Here is a 27762-nt window from a genome sequence, read left to right as displayed (position 1 = left end):
ACACAGGAAACAGGCTGATGCCAGAGAAATTCATCGGGATCCACCCCAGCAAAACCCTATGCTCCAACCACAAGTGCAGGGAAGCCAGGTAGAGAAGCAGAAGTGAATCAGATGTCCATGGTCTGTACCTAGCCACCTGTGCGATATTCACCCCACTCTAGCCAGCCTGGTGCAGTGGTGCTGCCATTCTGGCACACCTGGGATTCCCCACGGAGCTGGTCACAATGCCCCTCAACATCCAGGGAGAGGAAAGAAGAGATTCCCATTTACAGCCCCTTCACACAGCAACTACTGCAGCACAACCAGGCTGGGGAGAGTGAGTGATCTGTCAGCTAAATGGGCATTTCTGGAACTTCTGGACTACAGCAGAGGGGATAAAGCACTTCAACATCCCAGGCAATTCCTGGAAGCAAAAGCCCTTGTCCTAGGACTCTGGTACCATCTACACCAGCGACATTAAAACTTGGGGGTCCCTACTGTGGGCAATGCTTTCTCTCACAATGCAGCAGACAAACCATCTACACTAAAACCAGGGGAGCAACATTAGAGAGTGGGGGTTGGGGAACTTCACAGAAAACCCCAGCAGAGCCGCAGCTTACTGCCTTTGTCCAGTTTTAAGCATCCCAGATAATCCAGCCCTAGTCTGTCTCCCGGGAGACCATTCCTAACTTGTTAGGCAACAACGGACAAGCCACATCCGAAAACATGCTTCTTTTTTGTTCAGCAGTAAACCTGACACTAGGAACTCTAGTCAACATGTCAGATGTAGCTTCCCCTGCCCCAAGCCCCGCACTTAGGGTGAGGGAGCCAACAGCAGAACACGGCAGGGTCCTTTTAGCTAAGGGCACGTAACCCCCAGAGAGGTGGAACTTTTGAAGCCAATGGATTAAGGCTGTGTGTGGCTGGCACGGCCTGCTTGGGAGCAGAGTGATTAGAAATATAAAGAAATGTGAGAGCCCAGGAGAACTGGTCAGGCAGGTTCCAGAGTAAACACAGGCCCTTTGAGCATTCCTTCAGTCTCCAAGCTGTGAACTTGCTGCACGGACAGAATGTACATGCAAAAACCAACCGTCTCTGCCTTTAAAACACAGGGAGCTGGGGAGTTGGCTGGGTATATTACTACAGGGTAAATCCAGTGGCTCACAAAGGAATTCACTAAGTTGAGTCCAGCCACCCAATGCTCAGCAGGACAAACATGGCCGAAGAACAAGAGGAGGGAGAATTATTTAACTATTCCTCTCCCGTGAGACTAACAGGGATTACAACAGCTAGTGATGCTTACCCAGCCAAGGCACTGAATCCTGGCTACAAGCCTGGATCAGTTTAGAGAAAGGCGTTGCTGCATTTCTGGCCATACAGCTGCACACGCACTGCTCTCTGACGGTACTGGCCAGTGCCAGCTGACGGGCTGAGGGGCTCAGGCCCTCAGCCCCATGTAGACATTTGGGCTTGGGAGTTCTGGGACCCTCCCACCTCACAGGGTCCTAGAGCCTGGGCTCCAGCTCAAGCCTGAGTGTCTACACCACAGTTCAACAGTCCCTTAGCCTGAGCCCGTCAGCTGGGTTTTTAACTGGAGTGTAGACACACCCTGACTGGCCGTGTTAGATCACCCAGTGCATGCTCAACAGGACATGCCTGGGGGGGCCAGGCAGTGGTCAGAAGAGCTCTTCTGGCTTGAAGAGATGCTCTGTGCAACAGCTCTGCTACCTCGTGTGTCGGGGAAACTGCTGATGCCCTGCAGTGCCAGCACAGATTTGGGAAAAGGGAACTGGGCTCCAGGCTGGCTCAAAGAGCAACCCAACTGTCCGATCTACCTACCTAGGATATTCCCGAGGGGGTCTGTCACCTTGCTATCTCAAGGGTTAATTAGTCTGAGCCCACAGATACACCCCAAAGGCGGCAAGGTACTAACGAGAATGCCTGCACTCTGGCAACTAGCAGTTCAGCAATACGTGCTCTGTGGCTGAGGCAGGCATCACTTTGGGGAGGGTTTGAGGACAAAAGGTCCATACAGGTATCACTGAGAGCTGCATCTGACCTGCAGAATCTGCATTACCGTGACAACACAGGAGAAGGAAAGCTGCCGGTGGCCTCCAGGGGAGTTGAACACTGGCAGCTAGAAGGTGAGCTGCGAATCCTGCCTGGCATTGGCAATCTGATGCAGAACATGGAGCCGCGTGCTAAGGCCTGGACTAGACTAGGTGCGTGTTAGTGCCCATCATCGGCCAACAGAAGCATTCTCAAGACTGAATGTTGTTCTAAGGCATACCTTGTGCAGGCAGAGGATGCCCCAATCTCTGCAGAGTCAGGCACCTGAGGGCAGGGAGGAGAAACCATGGTTCTATGAATCAGTGATACCAGGCTGCGCTGCGCTGCCCTCCTCCTCGAGTGATTTTTGAGGAGTGGGGGGGAAGGGGCGGGGAAACAGACCCCGCTCTGGAAATGAGCTGTCTTATGTCTGGGATTAAAGCAAAAAGCAGACCCATGGAGAGCACCCACAACAGGGCTCCACAAATGGGCACGACACACTTGACTAACCTCAGCGGGATTCAGCCAGGGCCCCAGACCATACACACAGCACGGCCGAAAGCTGCACGCCACCATTTCCAAAGCGGCTTAAGGATTCCAGGTGCCCTACCTGAGACTCTGCAAGGCCCGATTCTTGGGGGCAGTAGATGGGGTGCTCAGTGTTTCTGACAATCAGCTCCCAATCTTGGCCTCAGAATGCACACAAGGCTGCCGTGCTCGGTGAGTGACAGCAATTGTCTGGGGTCTCCAACGCCAGCCCTGGGGAAAGGCCAGATGCCCTAGAAGGAAGCCACCCTCTTCAGCTGCATTGCAGTTGCCAGACTGGAGCAGAGCTACGGGCATCCAGCTCAGTACCAGATGACCCTGGGGCACCCGGGCTTTGGATAGAGCATTCAGCGTAGCACAGCGGCTGGTCCCTGGCCTCACTCCCAGTTACACGGGCATAAGTACGTTTTACATCTATTTCCCGGCCCAGGGAAAGCCTTATCCAGTATCTCTGCAGCCAGTTCAGATGCACTTTGCCTCTTGGGGCATCACAGGGCTGGCATTGGGGCGTGGTGTCCCACGAGTTTATTCACACTGACCTACATCTCACAGGGGGAGGGGGACCTCCAGTGTGCATTAAACTATGGCACAATCACATTATCTTACAGAGAAGGTTAAGGGGTGACTTGATTGCAGTCTAAAAGTACCGACACTGGGAACAAATATTTAATAACGGGCTCTTCAATCTAGCAGAGAAAGGTCTAATGTGATCCAACGTCTGGAAGTTGAAGTTAGACAAATCCAGACTGGAAATTTTGACAGTGAGAGCAATTAACTACAGGAACAATTTACCCAGGTGCACGATGGATTCTCCATCACTGACAATTTTTAAATCAAGATGGCCTGTTTTCCTAAAAGCTCTGCTCTAGGGATAGTTTTGGGGCAGCTCCATGGCCTGTGCTGTGCAGGAGGTCAGACTAGATGATCACAATGGTCCCTTCTGGCCTGAAATCTATCAGTCTATAAACCAGCTCCAGAGAGAGAGGGGCAGGCACTTGTGCACAGCTCACCAACAGCAGGGGAGGTCTGGAGTATCCACAGCCAGGGAATGCAGGCGTGTTCATCTCAGGAATAGGGGGTTATTTCCTGCTCTGGAAGACAGTGTGGCAAGCATTTCCCCTACTGATGTCATGCCATGCACTGTGGGATTGCCTCGGAGGACTGACTAAGGCAGTTTGGCAGCAAACCTTGTAATTACTGTCCTGTCCACAGCACGACAGCTCAACCAGTTTCATCTAAATCGTGCTCGAAACTACCCCACCCAGAAGGGCTGGGGCAGGGCTCTTCAAGACAGGTGTAAAATGGCTTTGAGAAGTGTGGTCACAAACCACAGGAACCACTGACAGTCTGTGACCGAGTACGGTTTAACCGGACTGCCACTAATGAGAGCGGTTAGAGATGAGCCGGGGAGGGGCAGACTGAGGTTAAAAATCATGCCATTTCAGTCTCTCAGGCTTGTATGCTTCCCGGTAGGAAGGAGTGGGGTGGTCACCTGAACCACATCCCATGAACAGCCCTTTCCAGAGGGAAGGCAGATGTACACGCCAGCTCCTGTTTGGCCCCGGGGGGACGCTGCACGACCTCCCTGCAAGGCCTGACCCCTAGCAGACAGAGAACAGTTCAGGCTGACGGGAGGCTGACAGCTCCGCACTGGGACGCTCTCTTGTACAGGTGTAGCTCCTCTCCTTGCCCCTTCCCCAGGTGCCCCAGGCAGTTTGGGTGAGCAGAGTCAGAAGGAAAGTCACCATCACTGAGGGCATGTCTACATTACGTGCTGGATCGACAGGCAGCGATTGACCCCCGAGCGCTCTCCCATCGACTCCAGTACTCCACTAGGGCGAGAGGCACAGGCGGAGTCAACGGGTGGGTGTCAACCGTCGACTTACCGCAGCCAAGACACCGCGGTGAGTAGATCTAAGTACATCGACTTCAGCTATGTTATTCACGTAGCTGAAGCTGCCTAACTTAGATCGATCCCCCGTTCCCCTCCCCCCCCCCCCAGCGTAGACCAAGTCTAAGGGAGCCAACCTGCCTTTCCATTGGCTGAGCATGGTGGCGAACTGCCCACCAACCCCCGTGCCCTTCCACAGCTCAGCTCCCAGAACCAGACTGATACTGCACCCACCAGCCACCCTTGGTCACCATCACCTTCAGCACCCAGCACTTCGGTGCACCAGTCAGCACAGCAGCTCCTGGCGTTTACTACGACATACCCCAGCCCCCACATGCAGCCGGCTCGGCCTCCCAGGGCTGGACCCAAATGGAAAGGGTGACAGCATGAGCAGGGCCTGGGAATACCAAGGGGTGCATCAAACCACAGCTTATTTAGCACCAGCCCTGCACCTTTTAATTACAAGCCCGAGAGGGAAAATGCCAGTCCTCAGGGAAGCGACTATCAGAGACAGATAACCTGCTGCTGGCCGAGCGCCTGGAGTTACAGAGCAGGGCCAGCGTCCCCGCCAGCAGTGGAGCCAGCACTCCTCTCCTGGGAGCTCCACTGGCTCTGCTCTCCCCTGGTTGGAGTGCCACAAGACAGTGCGAGGCTCGCCCAGAGAGCCCCATGCAGGACCCTTTCCTGGGAGTTCTCATGGAGTTAAGGTACAGCAGAGACCGTGGACTAGAGCCATCAGGAGAACTGGGCCCCTTGGCTCAGTGACAGCCCTAGGCCAGGACTCACCATGCTACCAGAGGGGAGGTATGGCCCCAGAGCAGGTAGAGCCCTACGGACTTGTCACTCTCTACACAGCCGAAGCAGCCTGAGTCACTCACGCTCTGGGCTAAAGAGAAATGGGCATGGCTGGATCCCCGTAAGGGGAGCCCACGGGTGCTACAGCAGGGATCTGGGAGTGGGGCAGGGATAAAGGGGCCATAGCAGCTGTCACTTAACCCATCTCGTTATAAACTTGCTTAAGGGTCAGAGCCATGTCCAGGGATCAAAGCAATAATCCAGCTAAGAGCTCCCCTCCCCTCCAGCCAGATCCTGCCTCAGGGACGTGGTGGGGGTGGGAGGAGAGGAGTCCCACAGAAAGCATCCTACACCCCAACCACAGCCCTGGGGGGTGCAGCAGCAGTGAGCGCCCCGGCACAGATCTCCAGTCCTCCCCCTCAGGCTATGAACCCACACCCCCAGCTGCAGCCAGCAGAAACTCCCTTTGCACTGCATGACAGGGTGAGCTCTGGGGGTTTTACATCTTCCACGGCATCCACTGCAGCCTCTGCCTGAGTGGGGCTCACTGCACCACAGGGCCGGCTTGCTCCATGCAGCGAGCTGGGATATGCGCCAAGTTCTGAGAGTCACCTGCTTGCCCTCCCTGCCCCAAGTGCCTCCTATGGGAAAACGCAGGGCACCCCTCACCACGCAGAGAGGACAGATCTCGGACGTCAGGATTCCAGGTCAGTGCTCACTCCAGCCCCTGGCAGCCTCACTTGAATTCTCCTCCCATTTCCTATTGGTCCTTTTAGTCCCAAATGGCCCACTCCCTGGAGAGTCAGAGACAACGCTGCCCTGTGCCTGGATCTGCCACAGGGTCTGTGCAGAGAGCCTAGCACCAAGAAGCGGGTGCATCTCAAAGAGGGGGAACTAGAGATTCAATGCAATGCAAGGACTACCTCAGTGCAACGTTAGGGCTTGGTATTATAGGCAGCAAAGTCACAGCTCCCTCAGTAACATGCACTTGGCCTCATGCCTCCCGGGCGGTCTGTATCAAGGGCTATAATGAGGCAAAGGTTGGACAGCACACTCTGCACATGGACCTAGCCAGGGCTGCTGTGGAAGCCAGAGTGCTGGGTTGAATTGTTAAGCTACAAGGTTGCACTTAAGTTCTATTTCCCCTCAGCAGGCATGGCCTGGGGGCCAGAGACGTTTCCAGGAAGATAGGTTCACTTGAGCAGCCAAGCTCCCTCCTCCCTGGGTTAAGGAGGGTGATGCAGCTCACAGCCTGCAGGGCCCTCAGTGGGCTCCAACAGAACTGCATTCGTCAGCCAGCTTCTGCTCAGCCCTGGCCAGAAGGGAGCCCCTGCCGAGGGCATGTGTGTGCCACGGCAGGGGACTGCCTCTCTGGACTGTAAAAAGCCACCTTGCCCTCTGGTGAAGAGAACTCTCTCCCGGGGTGCTGCAAGCCAAGGGCAGAGATTCTCCACAGAGACTGGCCTGGTAAACGCTCAGAGGTGGGGCCTAAGCTGTAGTGGCCTCTGCCCAGCAGGAGCTAGTCACTGCAGAGGTCCCCCGCAGTAGCTGACTCCAAAGGGCGGACAGAGCACCCAACATTTCACTGCAGCAGGGGTGGGGCACTGCAGCAGGCAGAAAGGCCTCACACTGCAGTTTACCAAGGGAGGGCTTGGGGTGAAATCTGGGACCAATGAAGTCAATGGAAGTTTTGCCTTTACTTCAGTTGGGCCAGGATTTCACCCAAACCTCAGCAGCCCCGGGGGTGGGGGTGAGGGTTCCCTGCAGCCCCCTCCTCGTGAGCCTGGGAAAGGGGGAGGAAGTGTACCTTACCTTACATAGAGAGATCTCTTCTCACTTGTCCGGAGAGAGCCCGACCCAGAGCTCATGCTGCTGTTCATCATCTGTTCTCTTAAGTCGTGGATTTTGGATTCGAAGCGGCTGTACTCTGAGGAGAGAAAGGGATGGTTAGTGAAGGGAGGGAGCTGGCCTGTCACACCTCTACCAAACCAGCCCAGTCCCACGGAGCAGGGAGAGCCAGAAAGCATGTTCCTAGGTTAAATAAGCTTCATAGAAAGGAGGCAGTTGCAGCCTAGTTGGAGGGGACACAGCTTCTCTCTGACCCAGACACAGGACAGAGGAGGATGAAACTGCAGCATCAATCCAGATCCATCTCTCTGCTCGGATATGTGAACACGAGGTGCAGGCACGAAACGCACAGAGCAGGCACTGCCTTCTTGGCCCCAGATCTAGTCTATCTGCAAAACAACTAGTTCTCTGTGGGGGGAGGGAACCCCACCGCTTGCCATCCTCGAGCACACAGCATGGCTCTTGAGCGATGGCAGAGAAGCCACCCCTGCTGTGCAGCACCTCTGCAGACCCAAGAGCTGAGCAGTGCATCATCTGCTGCTGCCCTGCGCAGAGAGCTGCCAGCAGGTGCGTGGGCCTGCGGGCTCCCAAACCTGATCGCCTTTCCAGTGCGGCGCCTGACCCACCTGAAGAGAGGGGTGTGCTGCACGACGCACTTCCCAGTGCCGGGCACTGTGCTGCAGAGAATGACCCTTGTGGAACCAGGCATCCTAGTGCTGGGCCAGCCAGCTAGTGGCAGGAGCAGCTGCACCCTCTGGGGATGGGGCAACAGCCCAGTGTGAGGGTCTCCCATGGCTGCTCCCAAGCCAGCTACTCCCCAGTAGCAGCACAGACTCGTTACCAAAGCATTTCAGAGGAAGGAATGACCAACGTTAGTCACTTAACTCATCCCGGAACGTGCTTGGATACTACGGAAAGAGAACAGCCAAGCTAAGAGAAAGTCCTGCGCAGCTCTGCGGACACTAGCAGCCCTGGGCTCACAGCTTGCACCGGAGCTGGGCTCACTCACCAGTTCCAAAGGACTCTCTAGTTTGGGGACCCCCTTGGGAGCAGCCCCCTAGCCTGTCCCTCCCCAAGAGGGGTGTCACTGTGCATACAGGCAGCTGGGATGGGGTGACTTGGGAAGAATCAAAGCCAAGCCTCAGATGTGAGAAGGCAGGAGGATGAACATGACAAATTCACTGCATATCCCCCCAAGAACCATAGAAGCAGCTGAACAGTAACTCACTGGCTGGGGAGAGCTCCAGAGAAGCTGGAAAAACCCTGCAGTGAGCTGCTTGCAACCTCATTCCTAACACCCGACACTCCTCCCAACTCCCTCATCAGACGCCAGGCTGACCTTTAGCTGGGTGTAAAGGTCGGGGAAGGAAGGCAGAGGGTGGAGACAAGGGTTCTGCTCACCAGAAGCAGCTTAGAGAAAATTTGCTCCTGTGCTGCCGCTCGGGGGGGGGGGGGGGGGAGGGATAGCTCAGTGGTTTGAGCATTGGCCTGCTAAACCCAGGGTTGTGAGTTCAATCCTTGAGGGGGCCACTTAGGGATCTGGGGCAAAATCAGTACTTGGTCCTGCTAGTGAAGGCAGGGGGCTGGACTCGATGACCTTTCAAGGTCCCTTCCAGTTCTAGGAGATAGGCATATCTCCATTAATTTATTTGGGGGGAGGTCTAAGTTGGATATTAGGAAACACTATTTCACTAGGAGGGTGGTGAAGCACTGGAATGCGTTACCTACTGAGGTGGTGGAATCTCCTTCCTTGGAGGTTTTTAAGGCCCTGTCTGGGATGATTTAGTTGGTGTTGGTCCTGCTTTGAGCAGGGGGTTGGACTAGATACCTCCTGAGGTCCCTTCCAACTCTGATATTCTATGATTCACTCTGCTAGGGGATTTCTGAGCATTTGCACAGTGAACAATGGGACTGAGACCACCTGTCCCAGACTCCAGGGCAGAAGGGCCACAGCACTCTCCTCTCACTAGCACCATCCCTCAAATTCTCATTTTGGGGGAGGAGGAAGCTCCCCCAGGGGCAGTAAAGAAAGGAAGTCACTGATCCAGCCATAGCACAGCAAACACACAAAGGCACTTCCTGCTGGAGATACCCAATATCTAAAGTTAAGATTTTGTCAGTTATTGTTAGTAAAAGTCATGGACAGGTTGTGTCTCGGAAGCTTGCAACCTGTCCATGGGGGAGGGAGGGGGAGGGGGACTGACAGTCTGAGCCCCAGCCGCACGGGGGGCTCACAGCTCCCCCGGCCCCGCAGCTGCGGGCAGCAGGGGCTGAAGCAGTCACATAGGTCATGGAATCCATGATGAAATCGAATCCTTTTACCAACAGCCCTCAAATCCCACGAGAAAGAGACACCCCTCCACTCCCAGGGAAACATCTGCCCAGGCCATCTGTCACGCTCAGAAAAGCGGTGTCCTTCCCATCACATATACAGGCCCTTTCTACCTCTTTCCAGTATGGAGGCACCATTCACATACGTTGAAAACAAAATACAGCCACAGATTCCACCAAGAGATAGATCCAGAGCCCAGGAGCAGAAAGCTGCCTTGGCAAAATCAAGTCTCATTCAGTGCCAAGCTGCCTTGGCTGGGTGGGGAGCACAGCACACAGAGCGTGCTCAGGTCATGTGGGGGTGGGGGAACTCTATGTTTTAACCATTCTTTGGCTGCCTCCCAGCCTCCCTCAGTTGGGAGGATCAGTGCAAGACAAGATCCTGAGCAGGGCGAGGAGGAGAGAGAAATGGAATCAGAGACCCTGAGGGTTGTATGTGGGGAGCAGGGGAGACAACCATACTCCCCAACCCGAGTGCTGCTCTGTGGCTTGAATTCTTCCTGCTTTGCAGCCCAGGGCTCCCACAGAATCCACTCCTTGGTAACAGGCCTATTGCAGCTACTTAGCAAGTGATGTCCTTTTGTTTTCTTCCTAAAAAGGTGGGGCGGCTGCTGCTAGAGCTGAAGACATGCACTAGGATCTGGAGCACCACGCAGAGCTACTGCTCTAATAGCTTTAGGGGGACGCCACTGTTACTTGCAACGCAGTTTAGACTCAGCATTTATCTCCCAGACACTCTCCCTCCTTTTAATGCTCATGTTGCTATTGTGTTCTACCTTTTGCTGCACCAGTTTCCTCCTCACGAAGTACTAATCCAGCCAAAAAACTACAGCTGTATAATGGTAGGGTTGAATGGTTAAACAGGCAAGAGTCAGGAAACGCCAAAGGAACAGAAGCAACTTGAATCTAGTTTTTTTTGTTTTGTTTTAAACAAAGACTGAAGAGTCATTTCAGGTCCTGTGCAAGACCCCAGTCAACGTGAGGTTTTCCAGACACATTTCTCTTCTCTAGGATGTTCTCCTCTCCCCTCTTGCTGTGAGATCTCCACACACACAACAGGGGAAGCAGAGACACTGATCAGACACATCATGCTGTCACACACAGGACAAAGAAATATTGGTCCTCTTCTTTCAGTTTTTGTGCCCCCTGATGTTACGTTAACGTGCTTTCGTTAAAAGTACTGGGGGAAAATTCAAGTCACCGTATGGTGTGTAAGCTGATGGTGTGCCTTTAATTTTGTGCCTTGTGCAGGTGCATTGATAGTTTACATCAGGGGTCGGCAACCTTTCAGAAGTGGTGTGCCGAGTCTTCATTTATTCACTCCAATTTAAGGTTTTGTGTGCCAGTCAGACATTTTAACATTTTTAGAAGGTCTTTCTATAAGTCTATAATATATAACTAAACTATCGTTGTATGTAAAGTAAATAAGGTTTTTAAAATGTTTAAGAAGCTTCATTTAAAATTAAATTAAAATGCAGAGTCCTCCACACGGGTGGCCAGGACCCGGGCAGTGTGAGTGTCACTGCAAATCTGCTCGCATGCTGCCTTTGGCACGCATGCCATAGGTTGCCTACCCCTGGTTTACATGGTCACATGCTTTCTCAAATACATCAGTATAACACAGTTTTTACTAACCTTAGATACATACCTAGGTAAGAGCATAAGAGACTTTGTACCCTTGTAATTTCATGCGATTTCTGTCAGAATAGTTCAACCTTATCTGTACTGGCAGACTTTTTAGACAAGCTCTCTCCACTATAAGGTAGCTACGGTAATTACGTAATACTTATTTTCTTGTTAAACCAGCAGCACACCCATCCTTGCATGCAATTCAGGGGCTGAGAGAGGTTGTTAGTTGCAGAGCTAAGTTCACAGCTGAGACTCATGGAATTTCACTGAGCTGTGTATGGGCGGACTGGGTCAGCACTGCCCCACTGAAGTCGATGGGGCTCTGCACAGGACCAGGGCCTACCTACAACACATAACTTTGACCATGAGGATGTTGTAATTTCTGTCATATGCTGTACATAAACAGCATTCTCTGTACTACTTCTTCAAAAAGCTTTCATGAATTGATTGCCTACCATACACAACTACAAGATACTGCACCTGTATAGCAAAGCTGTACAAAAAGCTGGGTATTACGTGGCATTTGAATAACAGTATGTGACAATATAATTAAAGACTACCATATCAATACAAATGCACAAAGGGGGCGGGGTTAGGGTTATGCAACCTGAACTCTTGGCATTTCCTGACTTTCCAACACTTAACTGTGCAGTCGTAGCATTCTTGGAACAACCTTTTTACACTGAACTGTCAGAGTGAGGCTAAAAAACAAAGGGTCTGAGCTGGAGATGCACAGAACAGGCCTCTGAAGCTCTGCTGGGTTGCACGACACCCCAAAGCTACACTACACATGTCCACTGATGTTCAAAAGAAGGTCATAAGGACTTTTATAAAGTCAAGAAAGTCCTCCATCCCACTCCCCAGGAACTAAACTTGTTTTGCCCAAACAAAGGAAAATGGGCTTCCATGGGATGGTTAGGGGAGCCTGGGCTAGTTCTCTCTCTCTCTTCCCCTAGCTGGGAGATGCAGGAGCTCCTTCCCCATGTGGTGCCCCCAGAAAGGGAACTTAGGCTGCTGGGTCTGGCTTGCCCCCACCTCGCCCCACACTTGCTACAGGTGGGCTGAAAGCTCAAAGTATTGCCAGCACAGCATGTGTTGCTGCTACAGGAGCAGCTGGAGCCCTGCCTCACAGTGTTCCTGTTCAGTTATTCTGACAGGCTGACACAGTTTTCCTAAGGAACACAAAAGTAAAAAGGAAACTGGCAATTTTTTAAGTCTACCTCAGCAATAGCTGAACGGAATGTCATGAGACCAAGAAAAGACACTTCTCCAGCCACAGGGCATATCCTTCTCCAGAGAAGCGTTACTCACTAGGTTTCACTACAAGTGTATTAAATCAAAAGCTAGAGCCTGGAAAGGCAGATCTCCACTGCCCCGTACCATATGCTGACAAGAGGCCAGGACAGTCATTTGCTGCAAGAACACTCAAACTCCATCATCTGCTTTTTAATCAGGAAGTTGATTTTTTGCAAATTTCACTTAAAATCAAAGAGCCACATACAGGCTGGCACCAAACAGCCCCCTACAACCCAGTTGGTTATTTCGGTTTCAGTTACCCAAATCTAAGGGGGAAGCTTTCTGTTTTTGCCCTCAGCAGATGAAGCAGCAGTTTGGGGCCCAGCAATTGCCTTTTTATGTAAGTGAAACGAGTCACCATTGTTTCCCGGGAGGGACAGCAGATGTCTGTCTGTCCCTTCGGGGAGAGGCTAACAAGCAACCTTGGCAATCCAGCCAGCTGCAGCAGTGTTCCTAGTGAAATGACAGATCAAGACTCTGAGACCCAGCACTTACTGCCCATGCCTATAACAGGCTAGAACATTATTTGTGCGTCACACATGGCTTCCTACCCCAGGATTCCCATCAGACGCCCCCTCCGCTTGGCTCGGTTTGGTCACCGTTTGGAGGAGCCAGATGAAACATGGCATCCCCCCATTTCAGAGAAGCAGTACCCTGTACATACCCCCAAGCACTCCACTGGGTCACAACTGTCCTGTCTCCCACCTCACTAGAGGGAGGAGTCCAGCTCCCTGCCTTTCCCACAAGCTGTCCTGAGTTAATCAGGGACCTCCCAACCCTTGTAACACACAAACCCTCTCTGCCTACTGACAGATGAACCTAATTCCTGCCAGGGAAAGCCAATGGCTTGGTTTAGAAGGAGACAAACAGCCGGAAAGGGGCGGGGGCAGGTTTAATATTAACTAGCAGCAGGATCAGTGTGGAACAGCTCACTAGCAGGGATGGGGGGGATGGAAATGCTCCAGCTCCCAACCCCCTCTCTCCCTGCTGCTGCTGCCAGCCAGGTAACCATTAGCCACAGCAAAGGCCAAGGTGCTGAGCAGCGTCCACAGACACACCCCTGCACTAGAGCAGCCTAGACCAGCGTTTGCCAGGACACCGGGCAACGACTGGCTCTCCAGCTGCCTAGAGAGGGAGAAAGGGGTTGGTTCTGGAAAGAGCCCAGGTTACCCAGGTGCTCCGACCCTGCACCTCTACCCCTGCAAGGCCCTGCATTCCTGATGTGTCAGCTCCCCCACTCCCATTTGCAGTGCCATAGCTTCAGGCCCCGCTTAAGGGTCACAGAACCCAAAGCTGAGTGGAGGTAAAACAGACAGCCCGAGGCAGCGGGGGGCTGTTACTGGTTTGGAGCCAGTGGGAGCCAGACAGACAAACAAGGAGGCCCTACAATACCTGCAGCCACCCCAGTTCAGCAACACTGGTTTTATTTTGAGCAGCTAACTAAGAGTAGCGCATACTGAGCCCAGTGAAGGCTCCGGATCCCCAGCCAGGCTGCCCATCACAGCCTGGGAGGGAACAACTGGGCAGGTCCTCGGGCTCTCCTGGAGGGGTTCCCACTGGCCTGACACACTCGCTTGGCAAGCAGTGCAGTAGCAAAGCCCTCTTCTCCATGCTCAGCCCCTCTCAGGGAGGGTGCCAAGCGACCAGGGTAGGGAACAGCCTGTAACATATGTAAAAACAGCACACTAGGCAGGGGCATAGGAAAAGAACAGGGGAGAAGAAAGGCCAGCCCAGGAAGGAATGGGTGGCTGGCTAGCACGTCCAGGCCTGGTTGGTGGAGTCAGAGCTGTGGTCCCATTGTGAGGAGGGTATATGGCTGGTGGGAAAGGCCCAGGCTGCACTCACACGAGTGCATGTGCTCTCGGACCCAGCTTCACTTGGTATGTTATTGGCTGAGGACCTCTTGGGACGGTCAGATCAACCTTTGCTCGGTGGCTAGGTAGCTGGGGAGAGTGACCTGCTCATGGCCTGGGAGCCGAGAGGCTACCAGCATGAACCAGCACAGCTGTGAGGAGCAGGAGGCTTACTGTGGGTCCCCCTCCATCCCATGCTCTCAGGCAGGCTGTTAGAGAACACACCGCATCTGACAAAATGGTAACAGGTAAGACTGCCTCTCCATTTAAGTGTCACTGCTGTACACAGTGTCTCACTGGGCACTAAGTCCAGCATTAAGAGAGGGGGAGGATTTATTGTTTCTACTTCACACCTTGGTAAAGAGCCTCTAGAGCCATTCCTCTGCCAGGCAGGCTTACTGCCATGAACACATATGCCACGCTGCATTAGAGACCTGTCCCTGGAGGCCGCAGAGCCACGCTATCCCCACACCCACCCTGGAGAAATCTCTGTGCTCGGAGTTCTTGCCATAGCAAGCCTGAAAGGACTGGAACTCCCCAAACCAGGCTGCTCTAGGATTAGAAATCCATTGGGCTATTGTCTGCATCTCTCTCTGCCTCTCCACCCCCAGGGGGGAATAATGAGCCTGAGTGTTAATGGCCTTAGTTACAATTCCATGTGGGCTCCTGGTTATTGTGAACAGAGCACTCCTTCTCCTACTCCCTCTCCTTCTCTATGGTAAACACATTCAGTGAGCGAAGCCAAAACAGCGAACCAGCCAGGCGTTAACTCAACAGCCCCCAGAAAAAGCAACCCCCCAGGACACAACTGCCACTCATCAGTGCCAGAGTTGTGGCTGATGCAGGACTTGCTGGGAATCCCATAAGTGTGCAAGAGCAGTACAGGACCTCCCGTACCATGTGGGCTGTGATGATATAGTATGGATCTGTTAAGATCAGGGGCTGGGACTGCCTGCCTAACGTCTGGGATTAAGTTAGATCAGGGGTTCTCAACCTGGGAGTCAGGACCCCTCAGGGGGTCGCGAGGTTATAACATGGGGGGGGGGTCGTGAGCTGTCAGCCTCCACCCCAAACCCCGCTTTGCCTCCTGCATTTATAATGGTTTTAAATATGTAAAAAATGTGTTTTAAATTTATAAGGGCGGCCGCACTCAGAGGCTTGTGTGTGAAAGGGGTCACCAGTACAAAAGTCTGAGAACCACTGAGTTAGATCTTCATGTCTGTTTGCAGTTTCCTGCAGTTCGGCTGCAGGTTGCACAGAACTGCCAGTAAGCAGCTTCCTGTACTGAGCAGCAAAGCCCTGCACGTCAACCCGAGCAAGTGACTGGGCCCAGAATCTCCCTCCCACTAAATGTCACTTTATGAAGAATGTTGCACCCCGCAGACTGTGCGTCTCTGGCCCAGTATAAAAGGGCTCTCTCGGATTTCAGCTACTGTGACACCAGGAAACAGTGAAAAAGGAGGAAATGAAAGCCATCAAGGAGCCATGTGAGAAAAGAGAAGGAGAGTCTCAGTAAGGCGACAGTAAAAGCTGGAAAGGAGCCCCTCCTGAGGATACAGGAGCCCTGCACGTGGGAGTTATGCTCAGAGCCAACCAACATCCCATAAGACCGAAGGCCCAGTGGGCAAGGAAGTGACTGTGAATCATACCTAGAGTCGCAAAACTCAACAAGACCCATAATGACTATTTTTAGCAGGAAGTGCTGCCCAGGATGGATGAACCTCAGTAGGGCATGGGCTGGCTGCATCCACCTGCAAAGCCAGGGAAGGGACACGGTACTCCGAGGAGAGGTGGGAAGTCTTACTAAGTACGTTGCCACAGCCTCAGACTCCACGGAACAGGTCTGTATGTTCTGGGACCATCCATGTGCAGCCTCATTGCAGAGGGAAGAAAGAGTCCCTTGCTTTCACTTACGGAACCTGTGACTTGCCTTGTGCTAAAGTTACAGTCAGCGATTTTTTTCTGCTTTAAAATTGACTTATTTTATTGCTGTTCCTCTCTCTCCCTTTGAACTTTGGGGTTAATTCGTTAGTTTCCCCTGACTGCATCCAGCATGCACCTCTGGCACGGACCACTCAGTATGTTTGGAGGAGAGGGGCTGAGGCATGATGCTGAGAAATGCCATGTGACTTTCTAAAAAAACCAAACCAAACCAAAAACAATCACTGTACCCGCTCCATGGTTTCCCGTTCCCTTCTGAAGTCAGCTGCAGGAAGAGTCACCACAGTAAAGACCTTAAAGTTTAAAATAACAGGCACCCCTGGCTTGGGTCACATGCCTGACAATAACTCCTTCATGGATATTTATGGCCTTGTCAAAATCTTGGCCTTTGTGTCCATAGAAACCAAAGTTGACAGGAAGAGAGACAAACATGAAAGGGCTCCTTTCAGAATCGCAACACAGAACAGCACCTGGAAGTGGCTTTTTCTTTTAGAAGACTTTAGGTAACCTCCAAAGGCTTTGCACCAAGCTTGCATCTCTATGCACAGGTGCTTAGAAGACAGAAGTAACTTGCCTCACCATGATTTTATCTTTGACCTGTTTGTTTGGGGTGAGGAGAAGAAGAATTCCTGGCATTAAGATGATACACAAGTTGTTGAGATTTGGGCAAGTGACTAAGGGCTGGTCTGGGGGGGGGGGGGGGGGGGGGGGGGGGAAGGGGGGGGGGGGGAGGAGAGAAGAAGAAGAAGAAGAGAGGAGAAAATTGATCTAAGATATGCAACTTCCACTACGAGAACAGCATAGCTGAACTCGACGTATCTTAGATCGACCTACCTTGCATCCTCACGGCGCGGGATCGATGGCCACTGCTCCCCCGTCGACTCCGCTTCCGCCTCTCGCCCTGGTGGAGTTCTGGAGTCGACAGGGAGCACGTTCAGGGACCGATTTATTGCGTCTCGTCAAGTGGGGCGATAAATCGATCCCCGATAGATCGATTACTTCTCGCCGATCCAGCGGGTAGTGAAGACGTACCTTAAGTGTCAATACTAATCCAGAATTTCTGTGTCCAAGCTCTGGCACTCATCAGCATGAAAAAGCCACAGCCCCGGGCAAGCACCCTAAGCCTCTCCTGCAATCACACGGGGCTTGGAGGGGATAACTTTGCAGATCCTGGATCTCTGCTGATAAGGGTAAGTTTCTGCCAGCTCCTTCCTATGGGTCTGCATTGCCAGGCTCTGAACAGGGATAGTTCATATCCACTGCTTTCTAAATGCTTGTGTCTTGCATCCATGTCCATTTCAATCATGGATTCACATCTGCTCCTTGGTTTACTGTTCCCTTTTCTTTGTGCATAAGCAGGGACCACTGTTGCTACTAGTGCCATTCTGATTGGGTTCTCCTTCTCTAGGATTGTTCTTAGGGTCGCAATTCTTTTGAGCTCTCAGTCTATCGTCTGTAATGCTGACCCGTGATTTTGTTGAACATCTGGACATATTATTTTGCATTTCCTTATAACTTATTGCCATCCCTAGGAGGAGGCACTGGGATACTCACTACACTGGCCTATCCAGGTTAGCAGCTTACTACTCTTAGCTTTGATTTGTTGCCTTCTAACTGCTCTCAAAGGATGGCCTCCCCGCACCTCCTATGAGTTAAAGAGATCCTGACTGCCTCAGAAAGCCAGGCCTTCCACTTTTGGTTTTAGTTATAGGCAGGATCCCACACACCCAAATACCTACTGTCCTCTCTGCCTAGGTTGGACTGAAAGCAGCAAAGCACAAGCAGATTCTGACCCAGAGGAAGTACGTGGGTCAGAATCTGGCTGTCTTGCCTCAGCAGTCTAGGGCTCTGCTCACCTCTTCAATCCCTAACATTTTTCTAGAGATATCATTGCTTTTCTCCAAGCAGACAACAGATCATTCTAATGGTCTTAATGCATGTGTGCGCCTGGGGCCAACATATTATGACACTTGACACACAACATACAGTATATGAAGGCCATGGGCTACAAACCCCAACAACATATAGCCTTGTGACCAGCCGCTTATTTTAAAATCTCACTCTGCCTTTTCCTAAATTTAAGAAATGCTCAGCCCACACCTGCTTGTTTCTTTGCCAAATCTCACTATGCAAACTGAACCTGAAATACAGGAGCACAAAGTGCTTCCTGAAACATCACCACATGCCATACTCCTTGGGCTGCACAAAATGCTCCTCTCTGGGGAAAGCCTCTGCACCTCCCTTCACAGATGGGCTTTGTGGCAGAAGAAGGGATCACGTGAACATTTCCCCCAAAACACCTGCTTTGGAAATGAGAGAGAAGAAATAGAAGGAAAGGCAACAAAAATGATCAATGGCCTGGAAAGCCTTCCATATGAAGAGAAAAGGAATAAAGAGGTCAGAGAGGACAAAAACTAAGAGGGGGTGTGATAGTAATGTATAGAAGAACAGCAAAGAGAAGGGAGACTGGGTGCTCCTCTTACACTCCTAATACAAGAATAAGGGCACAAAGAAATCAAAGGGAACCACTTAAAACTGACAAGGAAATCCGTATTTTAAAGCCACAACTCATGGAATATGGAACTAACTGCGACAAAATATCATGGCGGCCAAAAGCTCAGTAGGATTCAACAAAGCATTAGCCATTTGTATGGCTAGTGAGGACATTCAGTCACAAGCTTCCTGGGTCTGCTGGTGCCCAGACAGGATGGCCCATGGTTCTGACATAGTGCAGCTGTCCTTATTCCTTTCAGCGGGTCAGTAGATAACTAACAGCTGCCTTGCCCAGCAACATGCAAAGTAAGGTGTCAGAACCCAACTGTTCCCTTTTTTCAGGGACACTTCGGATTAATTGCCTTGCCAAATAGCTGCCACTCAGCCTGGCACAGGCAGCACCACTTGGCTGCTAACACCTTTGTGAGGGGATTAAAGGCAAATCTGTTAATTTTAAAAACAATGTTTAATTAGCATCTTTTAAAGAGAGACTCCTACCACCTGCTCAAGCTTCGCAGGGATCCAGCCCCTGAACACAGACCTCCAGCCCCTTTTGGACTTTGAAAGCAGTTGGTTCTGAAAATTGAAAACTGATGAATACATTAAGAGCTGTCCCCCTGTGGCAGTAGCCTGGAGAGAAACAACCTAGCCCAGCATGCTCAGGGACAGCTTATTCTGTGGGCTACAGCAGCTACCAGGTTAGCACATTACTAAGTAGGGATGAGAGCCACATACTTAGCAGGCTCAGCTCTTCCTCTTCTGTGCCCAATCTCCCGGGCTGTCGGCAAGCTTTGCCTCTCCACAGGATCTCATGGGAGTCCACTGCTGGCTTCTCCTCAGCATCACCGTGGCACTATATTTACTGTTCCCGTCACAGAAACAAAACATCCGCACCCCCACTCAGTCTCCCCGACAAACTCTGCTTCCAGTAAACAGAGAAAGAACCAACAGTATCGCCTCCCAAGCAGCACACAGATTCCAGATTTCACCAAGCAGCGCCAGCTGTTGCATCAGAGAGTACCTCTTCACTGCTGACACAGCCACTAAAGCACCTGCTTCAGAGACAGGAATAGCCCCAGTGCCCCCTAGAAATGGCAGCTCTGCACACATCCCCAGACGCCAGAAGAGCCCTCTAAGGGACTACAACAACTATTCAACATGTTTGTAAAGCCCATTACCTCCCCACCCTCTTTCAAAGCCATGTTGAGCATCAGCAAGGGGCACTAGGAACAGCCTTCAGAAGTCAGAAGAGCTCATGTCACTTAACCATCCCCTCCCCCTGCACCCATCAGCCCTACACCCAGGAGAAAGACAGTAGGCTAAACCCAAAGAGCTCAGAAATTACACTATTGCAGGATACCCAAAGGTTTCTACCAGGTTCCAAGACATGCCCAATAGAGAGTGGGATACAGTGCTCACTTCAGGACATGCTGAAATCTACCTGTGCCTTGTCTCCACTAGGATTTTACGGCAAGATAGCTATTGCAAGTTAGATGGCTTTTTTTTTTTTCTTCCCCCAGGGAGATCACTTGTTTTGGCAGCGAAGATATAGCGTAAACTGGAAGAGTTAAAGCCTAGCGCACCACAGGCTACAATACAACCAGCTAAAGCACCTTCAAATGTCACTTACTGGCATGATTTTTTTAATGACATTTATGTACCTGCACACAATCATTCCAGACACAGTTATACTACCAACATATGCTTCTACTGGCAGCTTAATTTGTTTGGGGAACCAGTAGAAGCTATACTGGCAAAAGCACTCTTTTGCGGGTACAAACTGCATTTTATTAAGAGCATCTATGCTCTGCTACAAAAATGAACTATCATCAAACGCTGGACTTTAGAACTTGCCTACGCTTGAAAGTTCATTCAGATCAAGGTAGGGTGTGAGTTTAAAGTGCAACAGCTATTCCTGAATTCCAGAAGTGTCTACATATGGAGTGGAGTGTGCTTTATTCCGGTTTAACTTAATCCTGTGGATTAAGCTAATCTATCAGACAATGGCAGAAAAAGATCCAATGATGGGAAGAAGTTAAACAAAAATCAGAACAGAAATAAAATGTACATTTTTCACATCGAGGAAAACTAACTATTGGATCAATTTACCTTGGGACAGGGTGTATTCTCCATCAGTAGACGTTTTAATCAAACCTGGACGTCTTTCTAAAAGATACAGTCCAACTCAACCAGCAGATGTGGGTTTGATGCAGAAACCATTGGGTGAAATGTTATGGCCTGTGTTACCCAGAAATCAGACTAGACCATCACCAGGGCCCTTAGACCCCACACATCTGGGCTGGCCAGTCCGTGTCCGGGAGGGATGCTTGGGGGACATCCAGCCCAGCAGGCAAAGGGCTGCTAGCGACTGTCAGTTCACTGGCAATCAGCTCATTCCTACAGCCACAGCCCAACCGTGCCAGGCCGGCTGGGCAGGTGTGGGGACAAGAGAGCCCAGCCCGTGGCGGGAGAGGGCGGTTACAGGTCAGACAGGTGGGCTCTGAGGCGCAGCCCCCTGGAATGGGCGGGGGTGGCTGAGCCCCCCAGGGGGTGGGGGAGGGGGACCCAGGCCGAACCCCCCCCCAAGGTGGGTGGGAGGTATGGGGGGAGTAAGAGGGAGCGGGGCCAGGGCCCAGGCCGAGCCCCCCGGGGTGTGGGGAGGTACGGGAGGAGTAAGGGGGGGGGGCGGGGCCCGGGCCGAGCCCCCCGGGGTGAAGGGGCCTGGGAGGGGGAAGGGCCGAGGGGAGGGGGGCTGAGAGGGGCCCAGGCCGAGCCTCCCAAGGTGAGGGGGGCTGAGCGGGGGAGGGGTCCGGGGAGAGCCGCCCGGGGTGTGGGGGCCTGGGAGGGGGAAGGGCCGAGATGAGGGGGGCTGGGAGGGGCCCAGGCCGAACCCCCCAAGGTGAGGGGCCCGGGGGGAGGGGCCTGGGAGGGGGAAGGGCCGAGGTGAGGGGGGCTGAGCGGGGGAGGGGCCCGGGGGGAGCCCCCCGGGGTGTGGGGGCCTGGGGGGGAAGGGCCGAGGTGGGGGGGTCCGGGGGGAGGGGCCGGCCGGCCCCAGCTCACCTAGCAGACCGGATCCCAGGCGGCCCCTCGCCCCATGGCAGCGCGCGCCGGAGCAGCCCGGCTCCGAGTCCCGGCCCCGCACACAAAGCCGCACGGGCGGGAGGCTGCGGCGGCGGCTCCGCCCCCAGGCCAGTCTCGCTCCAATCAGCATCCGCTCACTACCTCAGCCCCGCCCCGCCCCCGCGCTCGGCCTATCACCGACATTGTCCTTTACATACGACGCCCCGCCCATACCACGGGCGGTGCGAGGCGTCTCGCCGGCCTGGTCGCTCCCCTCCCCCCGCAGCGCGCCGGGCGGATCCTCCACGCGCCGGCCCCGCCCCCCGGGCCGGCGGCGGTTGGTGAGGCGGTTGCAGCGCCGCCATGCAGGCCCCGCCCCGCCCCCCGGGACTCGGGCCGCGGCCGGGGCCCCCTCCGGAGCTGCCCAGCGCCCGCCGAGCGGCTCCCCCCAGGCCGGCCCGCGGGCGTTCCCGAGCGCCCGGCCGCTGTGCGCAGGCGGGAGAAGGACGGTGGTTATGGAGCCGGTCGTTCACACGCAGACTGGCACCACACTAACTACATCGGTGCACCGCGCTGCCGTCCACACCTGCTGGGGCCGGGCCGGCCGGGCGTTCATTCCCCGGGGCGAAGGACAGACCCAAGCGACGGGCCGTTTTCGCACGCAGGGCTTTCGGGGGGCAAGCGGCAGCCCCCCAGGCTGGGGGGATCCGAGTGACTCAGACGTCACCTCAGGGAGTAAAAACTCCCCCTCTGAGCTGGAGTGGAAGCTTGTCGCGGGCCAGGGTGCGGCGAGTCCAGTAACACAACCGGCGGAAGAAGCAGGAAAGTTTGGTTCCAGCATGATGGGGACTTGCTAATCTTTCCACTGGAGGAAAGGGACTTTCCGCTGATTAGAGACACAGTCCTGGGCCCTTCATGCAAGATGCACCATTTCCTTTTAAGGAGCTGCCTTGTATCTGGGCCAAATTCATCCTGAGTGTAATTCAACTTCAGCAAAGTTACACACAGGATGAACTTCTCAAAACTGTGTTGTTGCTGATTGGGGAACAGGGCCATCTTGGGAATAAAACTACAAAGCCAGAGTGAGCAGCCTTGACAGTGGAGTTGCGGAGATGACCAGTCTGCAGGGAGGTGATAAGAAACCCCACTGTGAGTGGGTACAGTTAGTGAAAGTCACTTTAGGTGTTAGTTAAATATAGAGTTGTCTAGTGACTTGGAGCAAAACTAAGTTATTAAATGAGAAACGACACGGGAATGTCTGTTTTGTGTAGAACCTTCCCCTCCACACTGAACAGGCTGCTGCCCCTGGAAGAAGAGTTTACAGCTGGGAATGAGACAAACTCCGACGAGTGAAGCTTTAGCTAGACCGCGTGCTAAAAAGGGCAGTGTGGACATTGCTGCTTGGCCTGCAGCTTGGCTCTCAAGCCTAAGCAGTCGGATGAGATTGGGAGCCCAAACTGCAACGTCCATGCTGCTATTTTTAGCACACTAGCTTCAGCCCCAATACCCTGAGTCTGTCTAACTAGGCTGGATGGGTCGCGCCCAGCTGCAATGTAGACATACTCAGAATGGCCTGCTGGGACTCTAGGATTTTAGACTGGCTGTAAATGAGAGTGATTCAGAATTTCTCCTCTGGCTCCAATTTCAGCCCTAGTCTACTTCATGGCCCCTTGCTTCACCTGGCAGGGGCTGCTCCAATAGATTTTCTGAACACATGAAGTCCTGCTAATTTGCAGGGACTCTGGATTACCCTGGGCAGGATGAGGGCTCCCAGATATAACAAGTTATTAAACACCAGTATTTCAGGCCAGTGAGCCATGCTGACCTGGAGAGAAGACACTGCCAAGGGCTAATCTACTTGCTCTATTAAACACCTGAATCTCACTCAAACACCTGACTACTTCCCCAGGACTCCACTGTGCCAGATATAACAAGGGATGGTAAAGCAGTTGAATCTCTTTCCCATGTTTCCACACATTTGGAAGTTCCCTGCACACTGTAAATAGTCTGTGAACCTGCTACCAATCTTAAGGCTGAGGGAATCAGGAACGATACATGAAGCGAGTGTCCTTGTCTGGCCTAGGACCACTGGCATGTCATTGTCCTCTGAGGCTACCTTAAGAAGAGGCTAGCCCAACATCTGCAGTATAATCTAAGCTGGCACCCGATGGCTGCTGAATCCCCGTGGGCAGTATAGGTAGGAGGGCTCATCGTTCTAGGCCATCCACCCTGATTCGGAGTTGGGCTTACAGGCAGTTTTGGAGGAGTGGCCGGTCTTGATATGAGGGATTTGCACCAGGATCTGACACCTCAAAGCGACAACTTGGGAGTGGATGGCACACCAAGAGGGGCAGGGGCGGCAGGTGCGCTGAGAGGGGTGGGGGACAGGCGGGCGGGGGTGGTGGGCATGCCAAAAAGGGGGCAGGAGTGAGGAGTGCACCGAGAGGAGTGGAGGCGCCGAGGGGGACAGGAGCAATAAAAGCACCATTCTCATCCATCAGTAGTGGACATTCTCCAGTTGCACTCAGGATGGAGACTGGTTCTCCACCTCTGACTAGAGGATGATGGGGACTGCAAACCTGAACGACCTTGTGACCTCAGCTGAACCATATCATCAGCCAGATCTGATGGCAAGAAAACCAGCATGTCAGGGACACCGTGTGTCCTGGTCTGTACACACAGGCTAGGCCTGACCTCTAGAACATGGAGAAACATAAACTTCACAGCCTACTCGAGAGCCAGGAACGTCTGCAGAAGTCACCACTAGGCGTAGCTGCCAGTGCTTCCAATTCCATATATGGACAAAAAAGGAGAGGCTGCTGGAATATCTGTGCAAAGGAGGAACATATGTTTCCTGCTAGAGGTAGGCCAATGACACAACACTGGGCAGCATCCATCGAGGGGGGAGCAAATTCAGCTGAAGAGCCTTTAGACTTAGCACTCCAGTCCCACATCTAATAGCCAGGGTGACATAGCCACAGTGAAAAGCCAAAGACTAAGGATCACCTTGGAGCTGGGGCCCCTGATTTGATTGGCTGGGACTAGCGTATAAGGGATGGGGCCCCACAGCCAGGCCTTAAAGTGGGCGTCAGCACTCTCAGCAATTTCCTACCTTCAGGTCTGTACTGAGCGATGATGGTCACTGTCTGCCCTGCCCGTTTCAGAGCTGCTGCCGCCTGCTCGTGAGTTGCATTCCGTAGATTTGCACCATTTACCTGACCAAACACAAATGAGGGAATCCAATTAGTTATTGACAGGGCAGCTGAGAGCCACAATGCCTTGAACTGTCCTCAGCTCACCAGCTGAGACCTGCTTCTCTCCCTCTCAAGTCTGCTCCATACATTCTGCTCAGAAGACCCTTTCCAGAAATAATCCCCTTAGCTAACGTCCCCCTGAGATACTAAGCAAGCAATCCAACTGTTGATCAGTGACCAAGTTCCTTCTCTGATCCCTCTGCAACACCACTAGAAACCCCCCCATTTATATCTTGACCCCAGACTCCAGTCCTAGCCAAGGCGATACACCTGCACAGCTCTCTCTCTCTCTGCAAGTTGCAGTTTGGCTACCACAAGTAGATTGCTGGTTGAGAATAGTGCAGAGGGAAGATGGCTTCACTCACCCCCTATACAGCCCGGGGAAGGTGCTCACTTCCCCCATTCGGGGTTCTATATCCACACAGTTCTGAGCACACAGTGCTACTGCCCCTGTTTGCACCTTAGGACTCCTCACTCTTTGAGGGAGGGAGTCGTCCTGCGAATGCACCCGTTTTCCCCTGGACTGCCTGCTGGTGAACTGAAAGAAACCTGTGAGGGAGCTGACAGCTCTGAAGGTAAAGGTGACAGTTGTCAGCGTTGACATTCCTCTGTCTGTGCCAGCGAGATGTTCTGGATTGATTGAAACTGCAGCGATTGAAACTCAGTTGGTGGTCACCTCTACAAATTCTGGGTTAACTTGCAGTGACTGCTACACCCCTAGCAACGGACTGAAATATTTCTGTGTGTGGATGCAAAATGCATTTCAGTTGGCTGAAGGGGAGGGACAGTTTCTCCCATGGAGGTCAGGCCAATATCTACAACCTACCAGTAACAAATTCACATGCATTAGAGAGAAAGGGGTTTTCCCATCACTAAGGCCTTATCTACAGGGAAAAGATTTACTGGTTACACTGATCTAGTTATACAGTCCTCCTGTGTGGGCACGTACTCCATTATAAGAGTGGCTTTCTTAAACCCTTCCCAAGCATCATAAGCTATATGTAAAAAGTTACTCTTATACCTGTATAGTGTGTCCACATGGGGAGGGTGGAGTATACCAGTATAACTAGACCAGTTTGAATTCACACCTTAGCACATACGGAAACACTGTCCTGTGTAGACAAGGACTAGCACTCCAAACTACAGGCTGAATAAGAGCAACAGCCGATAGGAACAATACACACCCATTTCAGCAGCCAAACAGGAAACCATTACAAATAACACACACACACACACACACGGACCCCTCTCCAAAACGGCTCTAGATACTATCACAGAGTCTCTCGGATCACACTAGTGTCCTCCTTCACCCAGATGATTGAGAGCCCCCGCCCCCGCCCCACCCCATGCGCTGTCCAGGAGGAGACATCAGGGCATTGCTCCCCAGACAGTGCCCTCCCACTAGCTCGCTCAGGGCCAAACTCTCAGCTGCATCCGGGGATCTTTTCGGCTCAAAGTCCAGCTCCCAGCTGAACCCCATTAGAGTAAATGACTCGGAATCTGGCATGCCTGGGTTTCAGGGGACTGATGTCTTCCCTAGCAATGCAGAACTCCAGCAGCTAGGGCTAGTGGAGGCAAGGGCTGTGCAAGCTTCCTACTCACTGGTCTGCCAAGGCACCTCCAGCTAGTCCCATCCTGGACTTCTAGCCACGCCTCCACAGTCCCGACCTGCAATTTCAGCCCAGGCCAGTTACGCCAAGTACTGTTGTTTTATGATGGGAACAAAGGCATCTTGGAGATTTCATTCCAAACTCCCTTGAGACCTGCTCTGTGTTCGAACCGAGGTCTCTAGAAGCATAGACATGGTCCCATGGGTGAGCTGAATACACACCTAGGTTCTCAGGGGCTTAGACTCCGGTTGCTGGCCCATGTCACCGCACCTGCACTAGCTAGATGGAAGCGCGCGTGGGTATGCCTCCCTGCTCTACGATTACATCTTCGCTTGCTGTGGAGACACACCCGGAGAGAATCATTCCCCTCCCAAGCATTGTGGCAATCTGCGTTTCTGCCCCAGGGCTCAGCTGTAATTCCTAGCCTCAGCCTCTCCCTCCCTGGGCTGGCAAAAGCTTGGACAGTGGTGCTAGGAACAGCAGGGTCAGGCTGAGGATGGGGAATTTGAACCTTGCTCTACAGCGTTTGCTGCTGCTCAGTTTTGGGAGTCACATCTGTGGGTTGGTCCCTGTGAGGTAAGGGCATAAATTGGTGGGGATCTTCAAAACCCCAGGGAAAGGAGGAAAATCCAGCCCCCCAGATCTGCTCTGGCCTCATCTGCATGGAATCAATACACTCAATACACTCACCCCAGTGGCAGGGGCCAAACTGAGAGATGGAATGTACCTGCCAGGCCAGGCCAAGCTCAGAACCCCCCTAAAGAATCTCTCTGGTGTGTGGCTGAAAGGATGGTTTCTAGGCAGCATCCACACACAGCTACCCTGAGCACAAAGTGCTAGTGCCCCCATCTGCACCTTGGGGCTCCTCACTCTTTGAGGGAGGGAATCTGGGTTTTGTTGGCCAAACTGCTCAGTTTTCATACTGCAAAGCTCCCCATGCACACAGAGAGCTGAGGAATGAAAACACACGTGTCTGTGACTGGGAACTCCAGCAGGACTGCATACATTGCTGTCCGGACTCAGCCGCTGGGGCTCAATCATGGGGCCTGGTATCCAAGCTTCACTCTCCCAGCTTTGCCTGGCCAGCCTCATTTTGCTGTGGAAAGGGTCAGAATCAGATGGATTTGTGTCTGCACTGCTGAGAATTATAACTAGGGATGCAAAACACAAGGAGATCAAATGAACTG

The 27762-nt window shown here is 52.8% G+C and overlaps 1 protein-coding gene across 9 annotated transcripts in view; it reads right to left on the bottom strand.

Moving 5' to 3' along the window:
* DLG3 (discs large MAGUK scaffold protein 3) overlaps positions 1 to 27762 on the bottom strand; it is a 167499-nt gene that overhangs the window by 26681 nt on the left and 113056 nt on the right. For 6 of the 9 annotated variants that reach the window (XM_005286019.4, XM_005286018.4, XM_005286017.4 and 3 more), the window contains 2 exons: positions 24824 to 24926; positions 7073 to 7187 (listed from right to left, as the gene is read on the bottom strand). In XM_005286019.4, coding sequence (XP_005286076.2) covers positions 7073 to 7187; positions 24824 to 24926 — 218 coding nt within the window. Of the gene's footprint in view, positions 1 to 7072; positions 7188 to 13028; positions 13162 to 20760; positions 20818 to 21711; positions 21872 to 24823; positions 24927 to 27762 lie in introns of those variants that run through there. The other 3 variants (XM_024099816.3, XM_005286024.5, XM_065557388.1) reach the window with 3 other exon arrangements.

The sequence above is a fragment of the Chrysemys picta genome, chromosome 9 (assembly GCF_011386835.1).
Source record: "Chrysemys picta bellii isolate R12L10 chromosome 9, ASM1138683v2, whole genome shotgun sequence".
Classification (NCBI taxonomy): domain Eukaryota; kingdom Metazoa; phylum Chordata; order Testudines; family Emydidae; genus Chrysemys; species Chrysemys picta.
Note: the sequence above shows the minus strand (reverse complement) of the source record. Positions and strands in the feature narration are given on the sequence as shown.